This window comes from Haematobia irritans, chromosome 1, assembly GCF_050003625.1.
Source record: "Haematobia irritans isolate KBUSLIRL chromosome 1, ASM5000362v1, whole genome shotgun sequence".
NCBI classification, from domain to species: Eukaryota; Metazoa; Arthropoda; class Insecta; order Diptera; family Muscidae; genus Haematobia; species Haematobia irritans.
Genome location: NC_134397.1, coordinates 227,729,332 through 227,752,176, shown reverse-complemented (window position 1 = coordinate 227,752,176; position 22,845 = coordinate 227,729,332). Strand labels below are relative to the sequence as shown.

The 22,845-nt window shown below is 31.1% G+C and overlaps 1 protein-coding gene and 4 long non-coding RNA genes across 5 annotated transcripts in view; 2 read left to right on the top strand and 3 right to left on the bottom strand.

Moving 5' to 3' along the window:
- Positions 1-22,845, top strand: part of LOC142240252 (uncharacterized) — a 44,401-nt gene that overhangs the window by 18,408 nt on the left and 3,148 nt on the right. The gene's annotated exons all lie outside the window — the stretch shown is intronic.
- Positions 3,787-4,302, bottom strand: LOC142219514 (uncharacterized). Its single transcript, XR_012717612.1, has 2 exons — positions 3,930-4,302; positions 3,787-3,824 (listed from the first exon to the last, which is right to left on the bottom strand). It is a non-coding gene; the product is annotated as an uncharacterized LOC142219514 (long non-coding RNA).
- On the bottom strand, positions 9,318-9,850 carry LOC142240845 (uncharacterized). Its single transcript, XR_012723508.1, has 2 exons — positions 9,557-9,850; positions 9,318-9,497 (listed from the first exon to the last, which is right to left on the bottom strand). It is a non-coding gene; the product is annotated as an uncharacterized LOC142240845 (long non-coding RNA).
- The window catches only part of Sur-8 (leucine-rich repeat protein shoc-2), a 32,034-nt gene continuing 19,305 nt past the window's right edge, over positions 10,117-22,845 (bottom strand). The window contains exons 4-5 of the mRNA XM_075311523.1: positions 20,761-22,827; positions 10,117-14,773 (exon numbers count right to left, since the gene is read on the bottom strand). Of these exons, the coding sequence (XP_075167638.1) occupies positions 21,383-22,827 (1,445 nt within the window). The 3' untranslated portion in view covers positions 10,117-14,773; positions 20,761-21,382. The remainder of the gene's footprint in view (positions 14,774-20,760; positions 22,828-22,845) is intronic.
- On the top strand, positions 17,774-18,338 carry LOC142241466 (uncharacterized). Its single transcript, XR_012723793.1, has 2 exons — positions 17,774-18,012; positions 18,080-18,338. It is a non-coding gene; the product is annotated as an uncharacterized LOC142241466 (long non-coding RNA).

Below are 22,845 nucleotides of genomic sequence, written 5' to 3'. Positions count from 1 at the left end.
ATATAAACAAAATGTGTTTCGGGCACGATTTTAAACCACAATATATTTAAGTGCGAACATGTAATTTTCCTAAACTAACACTAAATGTTTGGGACATCTATGTTAATATGTTAGAATATATTATGTTTGGGGCATGAATGTTTCATAAAAATCATATGTGTGAATACAAACATATATAAATTTACAAATTTCAACTAAACATACATATGTTGTGATATTTTATTCAAAGCGACAGAGAGAGTATAGAGAGAAATAGAGATGGAAACCGGGAGAGTTGACGAAAGATATCAATATAACACAGCAAAAGAGTCAAAAAAGAACAATTTCTGTGAAACCGCTTGTATGTTGTTTCGGAAAACTGTTTTATGATAAGGCCAAAAATTTGATATGTTTAAGTCTAAATATTATTTAATTTGAATAAAGAGAATATACATTCTGAACCAAGAGAATAGACATTTGAAAAACAAACAGCTTATGTTTTCGCCTTGAGAGCAGCATTTTATGTATGTGTGGACATGTGTTTTGTTTATCATTTTGGCATTATTTTTTTCTTGGTTCGTTAAAAGAAATCAGGGGTCTTCATAAAAATAACGAAAGGGCACTATACTCTTTTTAGAGTTGGGACGGTAAAATGAAATAAGGAGGAAATAGTGAAAAAGTACACAGTAAAATGTAAAAAAACAAAGTTTAGTTTCTCTTTATTAAAAAGTAGTCCACGAGGAGTTGACGGACACCATCAAATATAAAAGCGGGCATTAAGTTCGACTTTTACAGCTAAAACAATTTAAAAAGTTTATTTTCTTTAAAATGAATTATTAAAGAAAAATAAAAGGAATTTTAGAGCGATGGTGTTAAATGCTAGTAAAAAACTGTTCACTCCTAAATAAATTTATGTTTATATTATAAAATTATGTATGTATGTTTATACTCGACTCCACGTTCTTCTTTTGTTAGTTTTTGAATTCCTTCCAAATTTTAAAGTTTTGTACAAAAACAGTTTTTTATTACAAGATTGTTATTTTTGCAAAAAAATAATATTTTATCCAAAAATCAGTCAATTTCGTTTATATCAAGCACTGTTACTGACTATAAATCTTTAATAACGCACATTTCGAAGTTTCATTAAAAAAAAAAAAAATAATATAGTATAAATATAAATGTTAAATTAAAAAAAAAAAAACAAAAAAATGTTCGGTCGGAGCAGGGATTGAACCCACGACCCTTTGCATGCAAGGCAGACATGCTAACCACTGCTCCACGTGGCAAACAAATGTATGTTTCTGTTAAATAATGTTATGTTTGCATAGGCTCGTGGGCGCTGCAAACTATGCTATATAAATGTAACTTAAAACGATAATTATCTACTGGTGACTATAACAGCTACGTAGCCCAGTGGATAGTGTGTTGGCTTACAAACTGTATGGTCCTCGGTTCGATTCTCCGTGCAGGCGAAAGGTAAAATTTAAAAAATTTATAAAAGTGAATAATTTCTTCAACATTATTTGTATTACAGAGAAAGGTGCCAATAACTAAAAAATTTCGTGGAAGTGAAAATTACGAGTATGTTAGGGAATGAGCACAATCGTGTTTGGGAAAAATTCTTCCAAGCATATAATATTTTTGGCTCAAAATGCTTCCAAACATATAATATGTTCACATAAAACAAACATATTAATGTTTCGGCAGTATGCAATAATATATGTGCTTCCTGCAAAATATGTTTGGAACATATGTTAAAGAAGCGATTTTTTTTGAGGGTGTGCTTTATAGCATGGCATATATATGAATCGAAATATTTATTGGGATCCGTCTCCAAAATAGAGCAGATTCATCTCCGTTACATATTAGATCTTCACTAAGACCCATTTCCTTGACTTGACAACCACACTGTTAGAAAAATATGTTTTTCATATGTTCCGATATAAACAAAATGTGTTTCGGGCACGATTTTAAACCACAATATATTTAAGTGCGAACATGTAATTTTCCTAAACTAACACTAAATGTTTGGGACATCTATGTTAATATGTTAGAATATATTATGTTTGGGGCATGAATGTTTCATAAAAATCATATGTGTGAATACAAACATATATAAATTTACAAATTTCAACTAAACATACATATGTTGTGATATTTTATTCAAAGCGACAGAGAGAGTATAGAGAGAAATAGAGATGGAAACCGGGAGAGTTGACGAAAGATATCAATATAACACAGCAAAAGAGTCAAAAAAGAACAATTTCTGTGAAACCGCTTGTATGTTGTTTCGGAAAACTGTTTTATGATAAGGCCAAAAATTTGATATGTTTAAGTCTAAATATTATTTAATTTGAATAAAGAGAATATACATTCTGAACCAAGAGAATAGACATTTGAAAAACAAACAGCTTATGTTTTCGCCTTGAGAGCAGCATTTTATGTATGTGTGGACATGTGTTTTGTTTATCATTTTGGCATTATTTTTTTCTTGGTTCGTTAAAAGAAATCAGGGGTCTTCATAAAAATAACGAAAGGGCACTATACTCTTTTTAGAGTTGGGACGGTAAAATGAAATAAGGAGGAAATAGTGAAAAAGTACACAGTAAAATGTAAAAAAACAAAGTTTAGTTTCTCTTTATTAAAAAGTAGTCCACGAGGAGTTGACGGACACCATCAAATATAAAAGCGGGCATTAAGTTCGACTTTTACAGCTAAAACAATTTAAAAAGTTTATTTTCTTTAAAATGAATTATTAAAGAAAAATAAAAGGAATTTTAGAGCGATGGTGTTAAATGCTAGTAAAAAACTGTTCACTCCTAAATAAATTTATGTTTATATTATAAAATTATGTATGTATGTTTATACTCGACTCCACGTTCTTCTTTTGTTAGTTTTTGAATTCCTTCCAAATTTTAAAGTTTTGTACAAAAACAGTTTTTTATTACAAGATTGTTATTTTTGCAAAAAAATAATATTTTATCCAAAAATCAGTCAATTTCGTTTATATCAAGCACTGTTACTGACTATAAATCTTTAATAACGCACATTTCGAAGTTTCATTAAAAAAAAAAAAATAATATAGTATAAATATAAATGTTAAATTAAAAAAAAAAAAACAAAAAAATGTTCGGTCGGAGCAGGGATTGAACCCACGACCCTTTGCATGCAAGGCAGACATGCTAACCACTGCTCCACGTGGCAAACAAATGTATGTTTCTGTTAAATAATGTTATGTTTGCATAGGCTCGTGGGCGCTGCAAACTATGCTATATAAATGTAACTTAAAACGATAATTATCTACTGGTGACTATAACAGCTACGTAGCCCAGTGGATAGTGTGTTGGCTTACAAACTGTATGGTCCTCGGTTCGATTCTCCGTGCAGGCGAAAGGTAAAATTTAAAAAATTTATAAAAGTGAATAATTTCTTCAACATTATTTGTATTACAGAGAAAGGTGCCAATAACTAAAAAATTTCGTGGAAGTGAAAATTACGAGTATGTTAGGGAATGAGCACAATCGTGTTTGGGAAAAATTCTTCCAAGCATATAATATTTTTGGCTCAAAATGCTTCCAAACATATAATATGTTCACATAAAACAAACATATTAATGTTTCGGCAGTATGCAATAATATATGTGCTTCCTGCAAAATATGTTTGGAACATATGTTAAAGAAGCGATTTTTTTTGAGGGTGCAGTTCTAGCAGAAAACCCACAATTGTTCTCTGAAAGTACCTTGATTGGCATTTTATAAGATTCGAAGAACTATGACAACATGCAAATTGACCGTCTTCCTCGCTCACCTTTTGTTAGTTTTGTTTTAGTTTCCAACGAACAGTTGCTACGATATAAAAAAAATATTACTGTCCGGATACAGATGAAGATTTTTATTATCATTTCTGTTATTAAATTAATTTAATGATTGAACCCAAAAATTAATACATACCAGGCAAAAACAGTAAACACATAAATTGCATAGAAGAATCAATGACTGGGTAAAATTTCATCAAATCAATCCATACCAAAAATAGAGTTGGAACCAAAGATGATTTATTTTTGCAACCAAAAATTTAAAGAAAGCGTATTCAGAATGACGAACTTGTACACTGGTATCAACTAATTGGTACCGAACACTCGGCTTAATACTTTGCTTCTTATTATTAAAACAAATTGTTGGCGATATGTAAATTTGTTTACATCAGTCATAATCAGAGAAAATCTTTCATATTTCACCACTGGGTATCCACATTTGTTAATTATGCGCGTACATTCAACTGTACTTTTGTTGGTAGAAACGGAAAAAGAGTGCCTTTGCGGTGTACTTACGCCCTATTGTGTATACATTAATGTGGCTAATTTCAGTGTTTTTCTGTCTTAAGGTGAGTATTAAGTTCGTGTTTAGCAGCTAAAATGGTCATTTTTTCATTTGAAGATTTTAACTTAAATATTTTATTAATTGCAGCATTATACAAATAATAAAAGACTTATTGTCAAATTGAAGAAATTTTATTAAAAATAATACATTTTATTTTGTTGTTTATTATTTTGAAGGAAAAAAATTGGGGGTTACCTAAATTCAATTAATTTTCATGAATTAAAATAAAGTTAAATCGGCTTAAGAAATATCCGTTGAATGAACGTAGAATGCTTGAAGGTAGTATACTTTCGAAATCTTGTGATATTTTTTTAAATGTATATAAACCTTTTTTGTGCAACTTCTAACTTTTTTTATTACATGGAAGGGAAAATCAGACGTTTGGACCTAAGATTTTTTGTTTTCTTTAAATTAAGTTCCTTTGAATATGATTGTATTTGCCCAACAATTTGCTCTATCAATTATATTGCTTGAACGTATGCGTAGTTTGTGCGTTTTTATAAGAGCCAAGTGGATGGTGTGTTTGCTTTCACATGGCCCGTGGTTAGATTCTCTGTCCTAAACAAAAGGTAAAATTAAAAAAAAGTAATACCTCAATAAAGTTAGTGGCTAATTGCATCATTTTCACTTTCACATAATTTATTTAGTTCTCACCACATTATCTTCTGCAATACATGTTGAATATATATTTTTCTAATTTTCCTTTTTCTGGTCGGAGAATCGAGCCGTGGACCGCAAGTTTTCTAAGCAAACAAACTATCCATGTAGCTCTTACAATAATAAACATACAAATTTCCGTATATCCATCAAAACACAATCAACGCATACAGTCAAGCAATTCTATTTATAGACCGGATTGTAGTCCACACATAAGCAAATTCATAGGAACTTCCATTTCTTGAAAACCACATATACCAAATATATGTAATTTTACTTATATTACAAAAATGGTCGCAAGATTTCGAAAGGATGTTGCATAGTGGTATATTGAAGTTTTACTACGAAACCTCAAAATGTGCAATATTTGCGCCAAAAAGGAATTGGTTTAAAATATAAATAAAATAATAAAACATTGTGATAATATACTTTTTGGGCTTTGTATTATATTGAATGAATAAATAAATAAAATGTTTCAACTTTTAAAAAGATAACACAGTGACAGAAGAACACAGTTTGCGATACACGTAAATGACGCTAACGTGTATCACGAAAGTGTAAACCTTTTTTCCAAACAAACGTAACGAATATGGCTAACGTGTTTTGTTTGTCTAAATTTATCTTGCGCAAAAATAGATTATTTTGGATGTATCATATTTGAACACTGGTACTAATATTTCTCTGGCGAATATGTAAAATTATCACGGTTACTTTTTTTACTGTATCACTTCAACGTTTTGCAGAGAAAAATCCTTATCGTTATTGTTATTTTGCAACTTTAGTTTCCACTGGGGAACGCCACCTTTAGGTGACGTTATTATCAGCAGCAATATGCATAGATTTAATTCGATTAATAAGTAAATCTTTGACTTATCTATAATTTCGTTTTTATATTACATCAAAAATTCATTTCCTTGTCCTAGATAATAAAATAGAAAATACACAATCATACACTTCATTGCATTGTTGATAATTTTGCAAGCGAAATTCTTTATTGGAAAAGGAAATTTAAATTATTGCAAATTTTATTGTTGTCATATTGATATGATTAATAATTTCCTTGCCAATTGTCGCAGTCTGCTGGATCGCCATCGAATTGAAATATTCGTTATCTCATTTTGGGTTGAATATTATTATACCACACACAGAAAATAAATAAACTGTTCATTGGGAAAAAGGAATTTATTTAATTTTCAAAAATTTCAAACTTTCATAAAAACACCAACCACATAGTAATTATAATATTGATTTTAGACCCCATAAAATATATACCGATCGACTCAGAATCACCTGATCCTGAGTCGATCTAGCCCTTGGTGTCCGTCCGTCCATGTATTTGTTGTTCGCAGGATTCCGGTCGCAATTATTAACCGATTTTGATGAAATTTTGTATGTAGCGCTTTATTGGCACAAGGACGAACGCTATTGAATTTGGAAAAAAATCGGATCAAATTTAGAAATACACAGTCTCACATAAGTTTGTATACCCCTGAGTTTTTTTACCTCTTAACTAAACATATTTCTTGTTGTCGTTTATAACCCATACCAAAAAAACTTCTTGAAAATTAACAATTACTTTGATTTTCAAATTAATTTACTAAAACGAAAGGATATATATGCATATTTTTTAAAATTTGATTATTTAATGAAAATATAAATTATTTAACCGTATGTAAATTTGTGTGAGACTGTGTAGCTCCCATATAACAGGTTAGCTGATAAGTCCCCGGTTTGACACATAGATTGTGTCGCTAGTATTAAATGTTTTTTTATATAGTACCAACCTTCAAATGATTCGTGTCAAAATTTGACGTCTGTAAGTCAATTAGTTTGTGAGATAGAGCGTCTTTTGTGAAGCAACTTTTGTTATTGTGAAAAAAATGAAAAAAAAGGAATTTTGTGTTTTGATAAAATACTGTTTTCTGAAGTGAAAAAATACGATGGAAGCAAAAACTTGGCTTGATAATGAGTTTCCGGACTTTGCCCCAGGGAAATCAACAATAATTGATTGGTATGCAAAATTCAAGCGTGGTGAAATGAGCACGGAGGACGGTGTACGCAGTGGACGCCCGAAAGAGGTGGTTACCGACGAAAACATCAAAAAAATCCACAAAATGATTTTGAATGACCGTAAAATGTAGTTGATCGAGATAGCAGAGGCCTTAAAGATATCAAAGGAACGTGTTGGTCATATCATTCATCAATATTTAGATATGCGGAAGTTTGCAGCTGTTAACTTGTAATACACCCGAGTTTTTCGGTCGATATGTGACAATGGATGAAACATGACTCCATCACTACACTCCTGAGTCCAATCGACAGTCGGCAGAGTGGACAGCGACCGGTGAACCGTCTCTGAAGCGTGGAAAGACTCAAAAGTCCGCTGTTTTTTGGGACGCGCATGGAATAATTTTTATCGATTATCTTGAGAAGGGGAAAACCATCAACAGTGACTATTTTATGGCGTTATCGCGGCAAAACGGACCCATATGAAGAAGAAAAAAGTGTTGTTCGACCAAGACAACGCACCTTGCCACAAGTCATTGAAAACGATGGCAAAAATTCATGATTTGGGCTTCGAATTGCTTCCCCCACCGTATTCTCCAGATCTAACCCCAGCCACTTTTTCTTGTTCTCAGACCCTAAAAAGGATGTTCGCAGGGAAAAAAATTTGGCTGCAATGAAGAGTTTATCGCCGAAACTGAGGCCTATTTTGTGGCAAAACCGAAGAAGTACTACCGAAATGGTATCAAAAAATTGGAAGGTCGTTATAATCGTTGTATCGCTCTTGAAGGAAACTATGTTGAATATGTTGAAAAAATGTGTTTTTCTTTGTTAGACCGGGGATTTATCAGCCAACCTGTTATGTATCGCCCGATTACGATAAATGGGTTCAGATTGCGCTCACTTACTGCGTCAAATTTGTCACAAAGTAATCCAATTAACCACCCTTTAAGTGTGCCATAATTTCATTGAAATCGGTTCAGATTTAGTTATAGCTCCCATAATTTGCTCCCAAAATTTGGCCATAAGTCCCTTATATATCAACCGATCTGACCTAAAGTTGGCCAAATCTAATTTTCTATAGCACTTACTACATGTGAAAAAAAAATCATCGAAATCGGTTCAGATTTAGTTGTAGCTCCCATATATATGTATCTCCCGATTTTCACAAATTTGGTCATAAAACCCTTATTTATCAACCGATCATACTCAAATTTGGCTTACTCCAATCTACTATAGCACTGAATCTTTGTGCAAAATATCATTCAAATCTTTTCAGATTTAGATATACACAGTCTCACACAAGTTTACATACGATTAAAGAATTTGTATTTTATTGAAATAATAAAATATTATAAACTATGCATATACATGCTTTAATTTTTGTAAAATAATTTGAAAACATAGTATTTGTTAATTTTTAACAATATTTTTTTAGTGTGGTTTATAAAAAACAACAAGAAAGATGTTTGGTTAGTAGGTTAAAAACTCAGGGGTATGTAAACTTGTGTAAGACTGTGTAGCTCCCATATATATGTAGCGCCCGCTTTTAAAAAATTTGCCGTTTACAGCCTTATTTGTGACCATAGTGGCCTCATTTTTAACCGATATATCAACAAAACCTGCCAAATATAATCCAAATCGGTTCAGATTTAGATATAAATCCCATATATATTTAACGCCCGTTTTTGAAAAATTTACCCCTTATATCTTTATTTCTGACCATAATAGCCTTATTTAATAACCGATCTTACTCTAACTTAGCACAAGGTAGCCTTCTGTTGTATAAACCAAATCTGGAAAATATCATCCAAATCGGTTCAGATTTAGATATAGCTCCCATATATATGCATCGATCGATTTTTCCAAATTTGGCCATAATACTCTTATTTATTAATAAATGTTGCTCAAATTTCAAATGTACATGTATTAGCCGAACGTATTTAGAATTACATATAGCTCTTACATAAATCTCTTGCCCTATTTTCAGAAATTTAGATTTATTACCCACACTAATTTCCTCTTTTTTAATAATGGACTCAATATTAGTAGCATGCTAACTCTGTAGGTTCAGAATCAACTATAGCTCCTAATATCAGAAATTTCTGTTCAGGGGCCAAATCACCGCAGTCGCAATCGAGTACTTCGTCGTCGTAATGTAGTTTACGCGGATCACCGCAGTCGTTATCGAATTGTTTCTAGTCGAAGTTGAACACGATAGGTAGCATGCTATCGAAAACGAAGTATTTATGTAGTGATCTTTGAGCAGAAAAAAGGTAAACAAAAAGAAACAAGTAGTTGGGGAAAATGGAAGTATTATTTATATATTTTGGCAAAATACATTTAAGAAAATATAATATTACTTGCATTTAGGGAAACGGAACAAAGAAAGGAATGCTCAGTAGCCACTTCAAAAAAACTCATTTTTCAAGAACATATTTAAAAGCTTCTTTTGGCAGACGAAAGCGTCTTTTAAATCTATAGATTTTAAAAACACAATTAGTTAAAAGCACTCACTTCAAAATAGAATCACTTACAGGCGATGCACTTCAGGCAATGCTAAACGACTGATTTTGTCTCGAATATTTGTCCTTATTAATGCTACTTTGTACTCATCATAATAATTTTTACACATATACATATTTTGATCACAAAAAGTTATTTTGAAATCATCTTTTGCTTCCAATTTCTTATTACCATATGTTTACAGCAATGTAAAAAAAAGTAGTAGACAAAATAAATTATAGATCGAATGCGGTGATCCAAAATTTTACAGCGATCGAAATGTTTCTCGATACGAAACAGAACTCGATGACGAATGCGGTGATTTGGCCCCAGATTGTGATGAAACTCCCATGCACACCTTAATGTTCTTAAATATGGAATTGCGGTTTTCCCAAACCTATACCATTGATACCCCACAAACAATGTTCACTAATTCAGTAGAGGTACTTTAGGGTATGATATAGTCGGCCCCGCCCGACTTTCTACTGTACTCACTTGTATTGTTGATAATTCTGGAAATTTCATCTTGGTAGGAACTTGTTTCCATTTCCTCATATAAACCTGACTTTTGATAAATAATAACACACAACTATTTATTCTCCATTCATAGACATTTATTTTTATTCTTTAAATTAGTTTGGTTGGTTTTTGTTTTTAGGGGAGTTTCATCTTGATTCAGTGTTAGGGTTTTTTTTGTAACCCAATTAAAGGGTTCCTTTGTTTGATGTTAACATTTATAATAAAGTTATCTTTATTTTTGTTTTGTATTTGCTGCTGCAGTTTATAGATTTAACTCTTATTATATTATAGTGTATTTATAATTGTTTCAAATATATTACTTTATTGTTTTATTTCTTCTTTAAATACATTAAATATATTTTTTCGTTTTACTTTTATTGTTTTTTTTTTTTTAATACTAATAATTTTTTGTTTTTGTTATATAGAAAATTATTAAGGGGTAGGAGAGGATATTTTCTAAAAACCAGGAATATATATATAATAAACAAATATACATACATACATAGTTATGTATACATATTTAGTTGCATTTATATAACAGTTTCATAACAGCTAAGTAGTAAGAGATAAAAAACAGGTATGGGATATTCTGTCCAATTTCTATTTTATGAAATCTGGTCATGGAAATATTGAAGAAAATCATCTACTGAAAATTTTAATGCAATCTTCTGCTCATTAATGGGAATTGTTGTGTATTTATTTTGTGAGAAAGGAACATTTTTGGCTTTGCAAAACAAATAATTTAACAAATATGTATATCTCTTACTAAATATAATACAAAAAACACATTCGATAAACAATATTTAACTTACAAAAATATATTATTTTATATGTATACATATTTTTTGTTTTTATCTTAATTTTAATTACAAAGTGTGCGTGTTTTTTTCATTTATACTTAGTTCTTTAATTTTTTTACACTTTAATATGGCATTAGTTGTAGAATAATTTCAGATGATTTTTTTGTTGTTGTTATTTTTTTTTATTTGTTTTATTATATATTTATGTATATATGTGATATTTTTGTTTTATATATTTATGAGTTCCTTCTGTTACTGTTTAATAAAAATGGGTGGTTTACAGTTTGTTTCTTTGTTTCTTCATGTTATTGTTTCGTTTTTCCCGTTTTATCTGATTTTCTTATTCTTCTTTTATTTTGTACCAAAAAGATTGTGTACTTTTGTTAATTGATGTAAAATAAAACGAAAGTGTTACACTTCGTTCAATAAATTTAAAAAAAAAAGTTATTAAATATGTTCTTAAAAAGATATTGAAAAGAAAAACTATTAAAGTTGTTTTGTTCTCAAATTAAAGCAGTATTCGTTGATATCATAGTTATTTTGGTTTTTGTGTTTCAGTTTTCTTCTAAAAATCTTGACTTTTTATGTATGTAGTTTAGTTTTTCTCATTTTTTTTAAAGCTTATAAGAAAATTTTAAAGTCATGTATAAAAAATATTACTTTATTTTTTTTTTCTTAGAAATACACACACAAAATAAAAAAAAAAATACAAATAGAAAAACACAAATTATTTCGTTTCATGAGACCAGAGAAAATTTTTCAAATTAATAGAAAAAAACTAAAATTATCTTAATTATTTAACGTTTTACATGTCCTTATGACAACTTATATTACTAACACTATAAAAAGAGACCGAATCGAGGTAATACAGAAATAATTTGATTTTGCATTTTTATTGAAATATGATTAAATTTGGATAAAAAATATTTGGAATATACTAAAACAAGTGGGACAATTTTACAGTGTTGTTAAAGCGTTCAAAAGATATCAATTCTAAGTAAGTTTTAGTGAAGATTGAAATTATAAATATGCGCATTATTATATGCGTACCTAAATAAATAGCTAACCGTCTGATTGAGTGCAGTTTCTACATTCTTAGTCTTTTTATCAGGGAATTGCAGCGATTTTTACAAATGGCCACACATTTTTCACTTGAAAACTAAAGAAACTGAGGAGACTACATTCACTACAACTAATATATTTATAATAACAGCAAAAATAGTTTGTTCCCTGTGCGACCGATACAGGACTAGTTCTTGGTGTCTATTCCCATTTGTTGGTCAAAACGTATGAAAAGACCCGGTCACTTTAACATGGGTTTTCATCGATTCTAAAGTGTAAATTTACCCACACTTTAGGATACAACTTGTACTCAGGACACGTCCAAGGACATTTTAGTAAAATCACATAGATAAGCATGAACCAGTTAGGGACAAACTCTTTGGAACATGTTTCATTTTGAGCATCCGAGTCGCACCAGAAAGGAAGTCTTTTGGAATATGAAGAACAAGGGGTTATTCTGATAATTGCATTTCAGTAAAAGTGCTGATGCAAATAAGATGTTAATATCAGCACCGGTACCAGTACTGTCTGTCATTGGCAATTTGCACCAAATTTCCCTAGGGTTGTTTCATAAGATTTTAATATCATGGCCCAATAAGATATTAACCCTCTAATGCCCCAATTGTTTTGCCAGCTGATTAAATATTAAATGGCAAGAAAACTAAACAAGAAAAATTTATACGGTAAAATTCAGTATTGCTGCAAAGCCTCTTGAACAGTTTCAACTAAGTTTTTTTTTTTTGTATTTTACCCATTTTTGTTCTCTTAAGGTGTCTATACTAAAAGCTTCATTATTTAATGAAGCCCGCCTAAAGGCGGGATTGGGCATTAGACGGTTAATATCAGCACCGGTACCAGTACTGCCCGTCATTGGCAATTTGCACCAAATTTCCCTAAGGTTGTTTCATAAGATTTTAATATCATGGCCCAATAAGATGTAAACCCTCGAACGCCCCAATTTTTTTGCCAGCTGATTATATATTAAATGTTAACGACACAAAGGCAAGAAAACTAAACAAGAAAAATTTATACGGTAAAATTCAGCATATGCTGCAAAGCCTCTTGAACAGTTTCAACTAAGTTTTTTTTTTGTATTTTACCCATTTTTGTTCTCTTCTCTTAAGGTGTCTAATGCCCTTTAGGCGGGAATGGGCATTAGACGGTTAAAATCAGCACTGGTACCAGTACTGTCTGTCATTGGCAATTTGCACCAAATTTCCGTAGGGTTGTTTCATCCGTTTTTTTCTACTGTGAAGGAAAAGCATCTCCTTAGTGAAAACAGCAAAATTACTACCGCTGGTTTGACTACCAAAAGTTTGTTAATTTAGCTAAGGAAAACAGTTGTAGTAAAGATACAAAAAGTCAACAAATTTTAAGACGATTTCATTCATTTTAAAGAATTTTTCAGAATTATTAAAGCCAAGTTGGCTTTAATCAAACAAAATGTTCTTTCATATAAAAATACTTATTTTTAAGTCGAATCACTTAACTATAAGGACAAAACGACTTTAACGAAATATTTACGAACTTTTGAACAGAGAAAAAAAATTATATCTGAGAAATATACTAAGCAAAATTCGCATTCGTATTTTAGGGACATTAAATCCTTGACCTCACGACAATATTTTTTTCAATGTATTTTTTTTTTTTTTCAATGTTAAACCTACAATGGTTCTTTAAGCTGTAAATACTAAATTATAATGATGATGTTTTGGGAATTCCGTCATCTAGAGTGAAAATATAGTAAAACGCTAAAAATTCTCATCATCCGGTTCACGAAAAAACACTATTGGACTTCGTTCTTTGGGAAAATTCTGGATAACTCCTGGAATAAATAAAGGATGTCATAGTTAATCAGCAAATTATTGTACATGAATATTGAAAGTAGTCAACGATGATTTTGTTCCAGTTTTGTTCTGCTAAACTTTGTAATTTAATTTTTATGTTCAATTACTAAAATATGTTTGTATTTGCTAAAACTAAAAAAAAAATGATTTTAGTTTTTGTGTAATTCAGTTTGAAACTTTTAGTATTGTTAACATTATTATGTATTATGACGTCTTATACTGTTTTGATAAACACATATAACATGTAACATCTACAAGTTCTTTTACATATATATTTATTATATTTGTGTTTGTGTGTGTGTGTGTCTATTTACCGGTTTCAGTTTTATATATAATATGCATTTCAATCTGTTGCGAAAACAAATTCTTGCATTAAAATTTCTTTTGTTTGGATCTGTGGGTTTGTGTGTGTATGTGTGTAGGTGGTGTATATAAATCTTAATTTACATACAATTATAATTAACAAGTTCTTTGTTATGACTACATTAAATTATTATTATTATTATTATTATTATTATTATTATTATTTCATGTTGTTGCTTATAAATATAGATGTATGTATATTAAATTTAATATTTTTTGTTTTAACAATTCCTTGGCGCAAGTTTTTTTTTATAAAATAATATAAATTAAAAAAATATGATTTCGAACATAAAATTGTAATGAAATGTTATGGTTATAAATATTTAAAGCTTTTTTCGTTTTATTTGTTTTTCTTTAGAAAAAAATAATAAAAAATAGAGTCGGAGAAAATAGAACACTTTTGTTTCAAAGAGACAAAAAAAAATATAATCTCGTTTAAATTTAATATGACTAGATTTAAATAATATTTTTGTTACATTATATCTTGTTCTAAAATGCAGGAAAATATATGTATGTTGTTTTCTTTTATGTCAATGCATTTATAATTTGTTTGGACTCTTGTATTGATGATCAATTTGCTTTATTTTATCTGCTTCATTTTTTTTGAAAATAATTTCACAATGGCAGCACCTCCGAAGGTTTATGCAAACACCTTAAACTGAAAAATAAGAAAATGGGAATTTTGTTAAAAAATAATAAATTTTGTTATCAGTCCTAACCAAAATATAAACCAAGACATATTAAAAAAGTTTTTATGATTATGATTATTGCAAAAACGACAATGTCAGCCGCAATTTTGATTGTAAGTAAAATTGAAACACTGTTAAATAAGTGGGATATGTAAAACTAAGGCAACCTGCAAATTTATTGTTTGCTTCGAAATATGAGGAAATATGTTACGGTTCGCAAGAATAATTCACACCATCAATGATTTAAATTTTTTTATAAAATAATTTGTTGAATTTTTATTGTTACTTATCACAATTGACAGTCAAAAATTGGCGTATCTCAAAAAGAAAAACATAAATTCAGTACATGGAAAGAAATTTGATAGGGGGAGATAAACACATAAAACCCCTTCAGCTACGCCTATATCATTAATAAATATATTTGAATATAAACAATTTAATTAATTCTTCTCGTCAAACACTATCTCCTGTATATAGTGTTTCAAAAATGACATACTGACAGCTCTATCGTAAAACTTGACATTTTTGAGGTTATATATACTGAGAACGTTGTAACATACGAACGCTATTAGTGTTTTTGAATGGAATTAAATCATAAACATTTTCGTTAATTTTTAGACCCACCACCATAGAATGGTGACGGGGGTATAATAAGTTTGTCATTCCGTTTGTAACACATCGAAATATCGATTTCCGACTATATAAAGTATATATTCCTGATCAGGGAGAAATTCTAAGACAATATAAGCATGTCCGTCTGTCTGTCTGTTGTAATCACGCTACAGCCTTCAATAATGGCGCTATCGTCCTGAAATTTGGCACAGATTCAGGTCAAGTTCGAATATGGTTTATATCGGTCCATGTTTTAATATAGTCCCCATATAAACCGAACTCCCGATTTGGGGTCTTGGGCTTAAAAAACCGTAGTTTTTATCCAATTTGCCTGAAATTGGAAATCTAGAGGTATTTTAGGACCATCAAAAAGTGTACCGAAAATGGTGCCTATCGGTCCATGTTTTGGTATGGCCCCAATATGGACCGATTTCCCGATTTTGCTTCTTGGGAGTCTAGAGAGTGTATTTTATATCCGATGTGCCTGAAATTGAAAATCTAGAGGTATTTGAAGACCACAAATTGGTGTGTCGAAAATGGGGGGTTATCGGTTCATGTTTTGGTATTGCTCCGATATAGACCGATCTCCCGATTTTATTTCTTGTGCTTCTAGAATCCGTAGTTTTTACCCAAATTGCCTGAAATTGGGAACCTAAAGGTATTCTAGGACCCTAAAGACGTGTGCCAAAAATGGTGAGTACCAGTCTATGTTCTGATATAGCCACCATATAGACCGATCTCCCGATTTTACTTCTTGGTCTTCTAGAATCCGTAATTTTCATCCAATTTGCCTCAAATCGGAAATCTAGAGGTATTCTAGGATCATAAAGAGATGTGCCGAAAATGGTGATTATCGGTCCAGGTTTTGATATAGCCCCCATATAAACCGATCTCCCGATTTTACTTCTTGGGCTTCTACAATCTGTAGTTTTTACCCAATTTGCCAGAAATTGGAAATCTAGAGGTATTCTAGAAAAATAAAGAAATGTGCCGAAAATGGTGATTATCGGTCCATGTTTTGATATAGCCCCCATATAGACCGATCTCCCGATTTTACTTCTTGGGCTTCTAGAATCTGTAGTTTTTACCCAATTTGCCAGAAATTGGAAATCTAGAAGTATTCTAGAAAAATAAAGAAATGTGCCGAAAATGGTGATTATCGGTCCATGTTTTGATATAGGCCCCATATAGACCGATCTCCCGATTTTACTTCTTGGGCTTCTAGAATCTGTAGTTTTTATCCAATTTGACTGAAATTGGAAATCTACACACAAAAAATGATCACCAAAAGTTTTTCAATTAAACACTTAATTGAATTTGGAAACGGATTCAATTAATTATTTAATCAAATCCGAATAAAAACCAATTAAAAAAATGATTGATATTTGTTACGTTTCCAATTAAAATATTAATTGATTTAATCAATTTGTTAATCAATTCGGAAATAATTTTCAATTACAAACGTGAGTGAAATTTTTTCCGTTTCCAATTACACATGTGATCGATCCAATCACCTTTGTGATTGAAACTGAATAATTTTGAGCAATGGAAAGAGCGAAAAGAGAACAAGAGAATGGGTATTTATTCAACAATGTATGATGGAGAGATCAGTCTGTGGAAGTAACTCGTAACGAACGGTTGGGTTTTTGTTTTTCGCGTAAATTGAAAAACATGATTGGCGACATTCTGCCTGCTGCATTCAAAATGTGTGCATAAATATTTTGAACGCAACAAAAAATCATAGCAAAGGGTTGAAATAAATAAAGTGTGCAACAACAAACGGACACGTGGTAAAGGTTTGAAAAAATATATGACAGAACGCATTTGAAATTACCTGTGTTTTGTGGTATTGTAAAAATGGAAAACAATCTACGTTTATTGAAGGTAAAAAATTGTGAAATGTGAATACCGTTTTCCATTGAAGCCTGTTTACATTAAACGGACTAAAATAATATATTTTTTATTCATTTCTTTTAGTGACCAATTTTATTTCGTGAAATTGACCAATCAATCCCATCAACTCCATCATTTTATCAAATATATAATAATATGTTTGCAATAAAAAAGTGGGTACCGTATTGATCTTTTAAAATTATAAATTTTTTTCAATCCTAGTTTTCTTAAAACCAAGTAAGATTCACCTTGAAGTTCCGAAGTAGCGTTGGCATTAAATTGCATTTTTGCCTGCCTTTTTCAGTTTGAACCCAAGTAGAGAGCAGTATATCTGGTATATAAACTAATGAGCTGAATTATGTAATGCTAAAAAACTTATTTCTTTTGGTTTTAAAAATATGAAAAATATCCGATAATAATAAAAATATGTATTTTCCATTTATATTTTTTTCTATTTCCAGAATTTGCAAAGTATCATCAATATAATACCAAATATTACATTGCTTTCCCATTATTTTTGTCTTTGATTGGTTCAAATTTTAATAGACGATTTTAATGTGTGGAAATTTTGGAAAGGAATTGTTACTAAAATTAAATTACCGTGCTCCTTAATACACCTTTTTATGCTAAAAGACTACAACTGCAAAAGAAGATTATAATTCTGCAACCTGGAACTAAGAATTGAACTTGATATTCTATGCAGGTAATGTTTAACAAAATTAACTTTAAATTGAACAAAATTAAATTCGAATTATTCTGTTTACTTTCAGAAAAACTAATTTAGCTTACAGGCTGCTGAATTATTGGAAATCTAGGCGCATCTACATATTAGAAGGAACATGCTAACATGGTTATTATTATAAGGAAGATAATGATTTATATAATTTATTTTTTCACCCTATAGTTGTTATTGATAGTAGTTGTATTTGTAAGTTATGTTAGAACAAAACACAAATGACAAGAACCAAATTTATTTGTCTATTGCATAATTAAAAAAATAATAAAATATTAAATATGTTTTATAAGAAACACATATTTTCTTTTATTTCAAAAGAAAAAAAAACTAAATACGATTTTGGGTTCGCAATATATAAATTTTTTGATCGAAATTTATAGCCAATTTCAATTAATTATTTAATTGAATGAATCAAATAGTTGATTGATTTTTGTCGCGAAATTAATTAAAATTTTAATTGATTCAATTAAAACTGTGATTGAATTTTATGTTAAAAATCAATCACGTTTTTAATTGATTCAATCACACAATTAATTGATTCCGTGACAAAAGTCAATTAAATTTGTAATTAAAAATCGTGTTGGTTTTCAATCAAAATGGGTGATTGATACTATCATTTTCGTGATTGAAGACATTTCAATTAAAAAAATGATTGAATCCGCGATTTTCGTGATTGAAATCAAAAAAAGTTTTTTGTGTGTAGAGGTATTCTAGGACCATAAAGAGGTGTGCCGAATACATTGTGTATCGGTTTTGATATAGCCCCCTTATAAACCGGCCCTCCGATTTGGGGTCTAGATTCTAGAACACAAATTAGATGTGCTGAATACTGTGTGTATCCTTCCATGTTTTGGTATAGCCCCCATTACACCGAACTCCCGATTTAACTCCTATGGTTTCTAGAAATTGTAGTTTTTATCCGATTTGCCACAAATTGAAAATATACTGGCATTTTAGACCCATAACAAAGTGTATATGATTTAGTTTTATCGGTCCATTTGGAAATTGAAACTGAATGCAAAATTTCCAGATTTTACTTCTCGTAATCATTTTCAAATCAAGGCGTTATTTCATCATTTTCTTGCACACTTACAAGGAATGTTTATGATTCCTCTAAAACTCAAACAAAAAATGGTTCTTATATATTCAGAATCTGATCTAGTCTTTAAATTTATCTTCGGGAAGTGTACTAGTTGAACTGCTCTGCTTGGGAGAATATCTGTCATCAAACCCCCCTGAAATTTCCAAAGGAAACTATTATATTTGATTCATGGTGGTGAGTATTTAAGATTCGGCCTGGCCGAACTTACTATTGTATATACTTGATGTTACAACTATCGACGTGAATTAACTCAACAAGAATGCATCGATGAATTTAATTCAATTATGGCTATGAAGCTCAAGGACCATTCACCATTCACCATACAATTCAACCGAGGTCGTAGTTCGCTGCAAGACGAATTTCGTGAAGGTCGTCCAAAATCAGTTGTTGTTCCACAAACCATAGATGCTGTGCACCAACTGATATTGCAAGACCATCATCGATCGCGTATCGTGAGATTGGGATAACCTTAGGCAATAGTGGGGCCAGCATACATTCAATATTGCATGAACATTTGACGACCAAAAAAAATTGTTCACGTTGTATCCCACACAATTTGTCAATCGGTAAAAAAAGTTATTGTACTTTGGTCGAAAGAAATACTCAAAAATACGATCGCGGTGGTTCCAAACACGTCAATTCAACCGTGGTGGGTGATGAATCGTGGGTTTACGCCTATGAGCCCGAAAGTAAAGGTTGAGTTACATATCATGCGTTAATCCGTGTGTTAATGGAAGGGTTGATTTTTTTTCAGTTTGAAGCACTCTAACAAAGAGACAATTAAACTCTTCAATTAACTGACGATACGGAATGCATGTTTTGGAGATATCTCAAACAAAGTGGCAAAAGTGCTTGGTCATACTAAAGTGTATAGATCTTAATGGGGATATATTTTGAAAAACAATAAAGCGTTTTTCGATGATTAATACTTGATTTGTTCTCTAATCCCGAAATATAAAAGGCAACCACTAAACCTTTACCCCCTTATATTGGAAAAAAGTGACTGCAGTTCTTGCAGTAGATGCGAAACTTTAAACTTAACTATTTAAATTACTATCTTGTGGATAGACAACCTACTTCTAGCTAAGTCGGGGCCGATCTTCAACATCGAGGAAGAGAGTTCAACGTTAAAGTTACAGAACAGACGATGTTCGTGCATAGCATCTCGCAAAATTTTCACTTGGTCATAATTTCTTAACCCTGAAACTTATACACTCAAACCTTTGTAATATGCCTCTCTTTAATGAGAAGTTGAAATTAAAATTGTATTGTAGTCCGAGAGTATATCTATTTTTCATTACAAGAAAAATAAATTCTTGCGATTTGCGCTTATGGGGAAATATATTTTTGCATTGAAAATTCAAAGAAAATTTTCTGCTAAAACAGAAGTCGGTGTCTGATTCAGGATCTAGCGAATAATAAATTGCAAAATTATTGGCGTTTAAAATGTAACTGGATTTATATTAAAAACAAGCAAAACAAAAATGTTTTTTTTCCTGCACTGTAATAATATCCTAAATTATTTCTTAATGTAATCAAGCTTAAAAAATAGCATAAAATAATATTTGCCGTTTGGGCAAACTTTTCTAAACAATGTCTCTGGGTGAACTTACCATCAATTTAGCGATATAGAAATATAGTTGATTGCCCGTTTTGGTATTATTTTACAGCTGTTGTTGTTCTTGTCAAATATATGGGATTTTGCGGGAAGCTTTTTAGAATTTCAAAAATATTCGGTTGTGATCTGTTCTTAAGACGTTTCCAGGTGTAAGTAGTAAATGACAAAGCTGCTTCTATATTTAATTTATTTTGATATTCTTTTATAAATTAAAGCTGTAAAGTGAGTGTGTGTGGTTTGTTTGTTGGTTTTGCTTTTTATACCTTTCTTCAAACAAGAATATAATGGATTTAGTATTTTGTTTTGATTAAGCATTCGTTTCATTTGTAGAGTTCATTTCGTAAGGATTTTTTAGAGAAGAGAGATAAAGAAGGCTTCTTTATTTTAGGAAAATTGTATAACTCTCCTATTCGATATGGTTACTTTTGTGTTATTCTTAGATTGTGTTTTCTCCATTGTTTGTTTGGGCTTCATGTTATTACACATTTGGTTCTAGTTCTCTGTTAATTCTCTTCTTGATGGGGATGTCGTGTCATATCATTAGGTTGTTGATGATGATGATAATGGTAATACGGATATGAATTGCCTACGTAATATGTACGTAATTCACCATCCACTCACATTTGCCTGTAGGGTGAATGCATTTTTAGCCATTGTAATACCAGCGAAGGACCACCAGCCTGTATTTCTGGTGGTATGGTACTTAGGGGGCATTTATCAATATTGAGATATTTCAAATTTGTACATAATGCCAATTCATAAGGCAATTTCTCCAAACAAGGATTTTGGTTGATGTACAGATTTTCCAAATTCTCCAAGGAACCAATTTCTTCGGGTAAAAATTGTAGATTATTCTCACTTACAGATAAGTGGGTTAGATTTGTCAAATGACCAATACTTCGTGGTAACATAGACATTTGATTTGTCTGCAATATTAGCTTCTGCAATTCATGCAGCAGTCCAATTTCATTTGGCAACACCTCAATGCGATTCTCCTCCAAATCAAGTATGCGTAATTTACGCAATTGCCCAATGGTATTGGGTATCTTTTTGAGCATATTATTGGACAGTATAAGGATTTCAAGATTTTGCAAATTCATTATATCATCGGGCAGCTTTTGTAATGCATTTGTGGCCAAATTTAATTCCACCATATTTATCCAGGTACCAACGTCCAGTGGTAGAGCTGTGAGTACATTCTCCTTCATATTCAATTTGGTAAGACCTTTAGCACGTGAAAATATACCATAGGGTATTTTATCGATACGATTGTGTTCCAAATTAATACTATATACATTAGTGAATTGTGCCGGGCCTCCAGTAGGATAGCTACTGAAAGCATTTCGTGACAATGTGATTGTGGTCAAAGCACTCAGTGAAGCCAGTAGACCATCAGGCAGTTGTGTAATACTGTTTCCCTCGACATTAAACTCATCCATGCATTTACAATTTTTCAATGCATTTGGTATGGTGCTTAGGCGATTATAACGTAAACCCAAACGCACTAAATTTTTGAGGTTTCCAATGGTCTCGGGAATGTCGAGCAATTCGTTATGTTGCAAATCCAAAGCACTTAAATTAACACAATTGCCTATATCCTCGGGCAAATGTTCCAAATGATTGTGACTAACATCTAAAGTGGTCAAATTGACCAAAGCTCCTATACAGTCGCCCAGTACTCGGATTTTGTTCTCTCTTAAACTTAACATTGTTAAATTGGTCAAATTGCGCAAATCGTTGGCCACTGTGGTGATGCGATTAAATCTCAAATACAGTGTGGTGAGGGAGCGTAGTTTGTATATTACAGCTGGTATTTCGGCGAGTTTATTGTGTCTTAAATCCAATACCTTCAATTGTTTACAATGCTGTAACGTATCGGGCAGAGACGTTAAGGAATTCTCATTTAGAGCCAGGGTTTTTAGATTCACCAAATGTCCAATTTCTTGTGGCAATTGACCAATTTTATTACTATACAAATACAATTCCGTTAAATGTACACAATCTTTGACACTGGGCGGTATAACAGTTATTGAAGATTTACTCAAGTCCAAACGTTTAATACCTGCAAAGAAAGACAGAC